General features: G+C 40.1%; 1 protein-coding gene across 2 annotated transcripts in view; it reads right to left on the bottom strand.

Moving 5' to 3' along the window:
• C5 (complement C5) overlaps nt 1–5,566 on the bottom strand; it is a 99,493-nt gene that overhangs the window by 89,370 nt on the left and 4,557 nt on the right. For both annotated transcript variants that reach the window (XM_008055730.1, XM_021711222.1), the window contains exon 3: nt 3,073–3,235. In XM_008055730.1, the coding sequence (XP_008053921.1) occupies nt 3,073–3,235 (163 nt within the window). The remainder of the gene's footprint in view (nt 1–3,072; nt 3,236–5,566) is intronic.

The raw sequence follows: 5,566 nt of genomic DNA, 5'->3' as shown, positions 1-5,566 counted from the left end.
GACCTAAATGTAAAACCTCAAACCATAAGAACCTTAGAAAAGGAAGGAAATACCCTCATGGAAATCGGAACTGCATCTAATTCCTGTACAAAACCCGAAACCCACAGGTCATAAGAGAGTATATAGACAAGTGGGACCTTATTAAACTGACAAGCTTCTGCAAAGCCAAAGAAACCATCAAGAGAGCAGGGAGACAGCCTACAGACTGGGAAAAAGTATTTGCCAACTCTAGGTCTGACAAAGGCTTAACATCCTGGATCTACAAGGAACTGAAACATACTGAAAAGAAGAAAACAAACAACCCCATTATTAAATGGGCAAAAGATATGAACAGACACTTCACAAAAGAAGACATCCGAGCAGCCAACAAACACATGAAGAAATACTCAACCTCACTAATCATCAGGGAGATGCAAATCAAAACCACACTGAGATACCACCTAACTCCAGTCAGAATGGCAATTATCTACAACTCAAAAATAACAGCTGCTGGAGAGGGTGTGGCGAAAAGGGAACACTGGTGGTGGGAGTGTAAACTAGTGCAACCTCTGTGGAAAGCAGTGTGGCGATTCCTAAAAGCTCTAAAAATCGACCTTCCATATGATCTCACAATCCCCCTACTGGGAATATATCCTGAAGAACTCAAATCACTCTATAAAAAAGATACCTGCACACGTATGTTTATCGCAGCATTGTTCACAATAGCAAGAACCCGGAAACAACCATGCTGCTCATCAAAAGAGGACTGGATTAAAAAATGTGGTACATATACACAATGGAATACTACGCAGTCATAAAAAAGAGCAAAATCATGAATTTCGCAGCAACCTGGATGGAACTAGAGTCTATAATACTGAGTGACCTCTCACAGAAACAAAGATCCGAGTATCAAATGTTCTCACTCATATAATGGACCTTGAACATCCAATGTAATACTCTAAGAAAATGACTGACGGTACTGGGAAACTATGGGGGGGGATGGGATTAACAGTAACAAGTATCTGTCTGGGGGTGGGAAAACACCTCTTATCAACAGGGTGCCTGAATGAAATGTTATTGTACACCTAACCCTTAACTGTACCCCATAAAACCATAATAAAAAATATTGATTAAGAAAAAAAATACTTGTAATGAATTATTTTTCTTTCACATTAATAAGACTTTGTGCTATTCCACAGATAATAACAGAAAACACTTTCCTAGTGCTTACTAGGTGATTGGCACTATTTTAAGTTCTTTGCTCATTTGAATTCACTTAGTTCTCACAACTCTATGAGGTAAGTTGTATTAGTATCCATTTTACAGATGAGAAAATGGGAGATCTGAGAGACATGGCTAATAACAGCCCAAGCTGGGATTTGATCCCAAGCAATCTGGCCTCAGAGTCTGCTTTTAACCACTTTACTTCACTTCTTCTCATGAATGGGAAATATTCAGAGAAAAATTCTCCTGTTTTCCTTTATGATTAGAATAGATGAGTAGGCCACATTTTACAGTAACGTCCTGATAGAGAAATAATACTTAAGGCAGTTCTTAAGGAAAGCCTTGATAACAAAGAAAAGTCCCAGGCTCTGGGTATTAGATGACTTATTAGACAAAGACTGATGACCCCAAGTTGGAGGTGGTGTCAGTAGGGTCCAATTAATGAAGCATCCTCTAATACAGGAGGAGGACAAGGGTGAAAACATGCTTGTTTCTTGGTATGATTATGTTTAAGAGGACCCAACCTTGATGGGCAGATACTATTTCCTTGTACACCAAGTCATCTTCACAGAGTTAAGAGATGGTATTACTCCAGCAATGATATGCTGGCCAAGCAGGTAGCATCATCCCAATCGTCTCTAGGCATTTCCTTTCTGAGCTGATCATAACAGGTGCTCCTGCGAACACGGTGACGATATAGCCTAGCTCCACGTTACTACTGTCATCCTCAACATCAACCAACATTTGGCAAGTATCCACAGAGTGCAGTTTTTCAACAAAGCCAGCTGGTCCTATCTTCTTTTCTCTGTCCTACCCCCAACAATCACACACATCTCTCCTATTTTATTCTAATTTGCTCAAAAAGTTAATGACAGTGAGAGGGAGAACTTGGAGAATTGAAGATTTTGCAAACACATGAACATATTGGGGAGCACTTACACTTTTCTGCGTTTTACTTTGGGTTCATTCAAAATGAATCCAGTCATTCCTCATTCCCATGGTTTTGACTGGCTCTTCTGTCCTTTCCCCTCTACCAGAAGAGCCATGCATATGAAACAATGTTCAGAAACTTTCTTAGGGAGGCCCCCTTTAAAGAATATTCATATATTTTTGTGATCTAGTTTATTTTCTGCCAAAACATCTGATCCCCTAGGGTTAAACTTATTTTTCCCAATTTGGGGATTAGATCCAAAATCTATAGATTTTTTTTTCACATTATTTTCCCACTGCCAAAATTGTATTTGAATTAAGCCTTATATTTATTTAATAGAAAAGATCCAACACATTTTACAATTTTTTTAAAAGCTTTTTTTTCTTGGAAATAACTGATAAAGCAGATCTATAATTGTTGATTTTGCAATGTGTTTAGAGATTTCTCTATAAATTTAAAATTAAAATGTTAGTTGAAAGCATAAAAGTCATTGGAAATTGAGACTATTTATTTTGTTTTATTATTATTATTTTTTGAGTTGGAGTCTCACTCCGTAGCCCAGGCTGGGGTGCAGTAGCACGCTCACCACCACCCCAGCATCGATCTGTTGGGCTCCAGTGATCCTTCCACCTTCGCCTTCCAAGTAGCTGGAACTACAGGCACGCGCTACCATGCCCGGCTAATTTTTTTATTTATTGTAGAGATAAGATCTCACCCAAGTTGCCCAGGCTGATCTTGAACCCCTGGACTCAGGCAATCTTCTCACCTCAGCTTCCCAAAGTGCTGAGATTACAGGCTTGAGTCACTGCACCCGGCCCGGAAATTGAGACTCTTTTAAGCAAATTGGAAACCTGTCTCCAATCAATTTCAGGTTTGTTAAAGCTCTATAATATAGTGTAACTCCCCCCCACAAGAGAAAGAATCATCTTATACTGTACCTGACTGGTGTGGAGTGTAAACAGGTTTGTCTGTGTGAATGAAGAGAAATCCATTGTCGTAGGTTATTGGTACTTTTTTTGATTTTGAAAAATGCTTTGATACAACTTCCAAATACACATATGAAACTGGGTTTTGTCCTCCAGACACTTGTTTTGGTTGTATCTGTAAAGAAAATGTTGATGGAAAAGGGTGTAATAAATCTAAAGTTATAAAACATACTTTCTAAATACCACTGCCATCTCGTCAGAACAAAAAATGAGTATGTGTATCTAATCGGTCCAAAGTGGTACAGGAGTCAGAACAGCAAATAAGTTTTACTCAAAGACCTTCAGGGTCTGATATCATAATTATAATTTAGTTTAAACAACTGAATTTTTTTTGGTTCTATGTTTCCTAAATTTTTTTTTTTGAGTTGGAGTCTCACTCTGTCGCCCAGACTGGAGTGCAGTGGCTGCTCCCGGCCACCGCAGCCTCGACCTGCTGGGCTCCGGCGATCCTTCCGCCTCAGCCTTCCTAGTAGCTGGAATTACAGGCGCACGTTACCACGCCCGGCTTATTTTTTTATTTATTGTAGAGTTGAGGTCTCGCCTGCCCAGGCGGGTCTCGAACCCGCGGGCTCAGGCAATCCACTCACCTCAGCCTCCCAAAGGCGCGAGATTACAGGCTGAGCCACCGAGCCCGGCTGTTTCCTAAATTTTATATACACTTAGAAGACGACAGCAGAAACTCTTAAGTCTTTACTTAATCGTCCTGCTGGATTACTCCATGCTCCTCATTCCCTTCATACGACATCCTGACTACCATCACATACATCTGCTCCCAGGGGCTGACGACGATGCAAACTTTCCAACTTGTGTATGTAATTATAGTCATTTCCTTTACATTAGATGATATGCAAACATAATACATGAAAAGTAATAAAGAAAGAATAGTGGTCCGGCACAGCACTTTGGGAGGCTAAGGCGAGACGGCTGCTTGAGCCAGGAGTTCGAGACCAGCCTAGGCCACATAGCAAGACCTTGTTACTACACAAAATCAAAAAATTAGCCAGATGTGGCTGTGTGTGCCTGTAGTTCCAGCCACTTGGGAGGCTGAGGCAGGAGGATCGCTTGAGCCCGGGAGTTTCAGGGTGAGGTAAGCTGTGATCATGCCACTACACTCCATCATAGGTGACAGAGTGAGAACCCCAACTCAGAAAAATGGAAGACAGAAGAGAAAAAGAAAGAAAGAAAGAAAGAAAAGAAAGAAAGAAAGAAAGAAAGAAAGAAAGGAAGGAAGGAAGGAAGGAAGGAAGAGAGGGAGGGAGAGAGAGGGAGGGAGAGGTAAAGAGAGAAAAAGAGAAAGAGAGAGAAATTAATTAATTAATTAATTAATTAAAATTTAGGCTTTGGGACCAGGTTCAGTGACTCGAGCCTGTAATCCCAGCACTTTGGGAGGCCAAGGCAAGAGAATTGCCTAAACTCAGGGGTTTGAGACTGGATGTGGTAGTGCACTCCAGTCTGGGTGACAGAATGAGACTCCAACCCCCACCCCAAAAAAGAAAATTTAGGCTTTGGAAACAAGAGATAAAAGTTAATCACCAAAACCAGTTGCTGTGGAATTAGCTATGTGGAATTATCGTAAAAATTTGGAAAACAGTAAAAATCTATAAATATGTTGCACTCAGATTACAAGTGTCTTTAAGTTCTTTTAAGAAACAAATAAAAGCAAAGATGATTTGTTCAAGGTGTAATGTGTAATAAACAAGATACAATATCTTGTATCTTTATTTGCCAATTGATGTTGTGTCAGTCATCTAGGTGCACTTTAAGTATAGGTCCAATCAGAGGACCTACTTAAAGTGCACCTAGATGATTGACACAACATCATTGGCAAATAAGGATACAAGATATTGTTAAGATAAGCCTCACTAATCATCCGAGATATGCAAATCAAAACCACATTGGGATACCTCCTAACCCCAGTAAGAATGACCATCATTAATAAAACAAACAACAGATGCTGATGAGGATGCGGAGAAAAGGGAATGCTTCTACACTGCTAGTGGGAATGCAAACTACTGCAACCTCTTTGGAAGACAGTGTGGCGATTTCTGAAAGAACTAGAAATTGACCTTCCATATGACCCAGCAATCCCCCTATTGGGAATAAACCTGGAGGAACTCAAGTCATTCTACCAAAAAGACACCTGCACATGCATGCTTGTTGCAGCTCTATTCACAATAGCAAAAACATGAAACCAACCATACTGTTCATCGAAGCTGGACTGGATAAAAAAAATGTAGTACATATACACAATGGAACATTATGCAGTCATAAAGAAGGACAAACATACGGACTTCGCAGCAACTTGGATAAATTTAGAGTCGATCATACTTAGTGATCTATCACAGAAACAAAGAACAGAGTACCATATGTTCTCACTTGTAACGGACCTTGAGCAATTATCATAATACTATTAAAAAGGGATTGGCAGTAGTGGGAAACTGCCGGG

The sequence above is a fragment of the Carlito syrichta genome, unplaced genomic scaffold, assembly GCF_000164805.1.
Source record: "Carlito syrichta isolate Samal-C Ts95f unplaced genomic scaffold, Tarsius_syrichta-2.0.1 Scaffold82277, whole genome shotgun sequence".
Lineage (NCBI taxonomy): Eukaryota > Metazoa > Chordata > Mammalia > Primates > Tarsiidae > Carlito > Carlito syrichta.
This window is presented reverse-complemented; position numbering and strand designations above follow the sequence as displayed.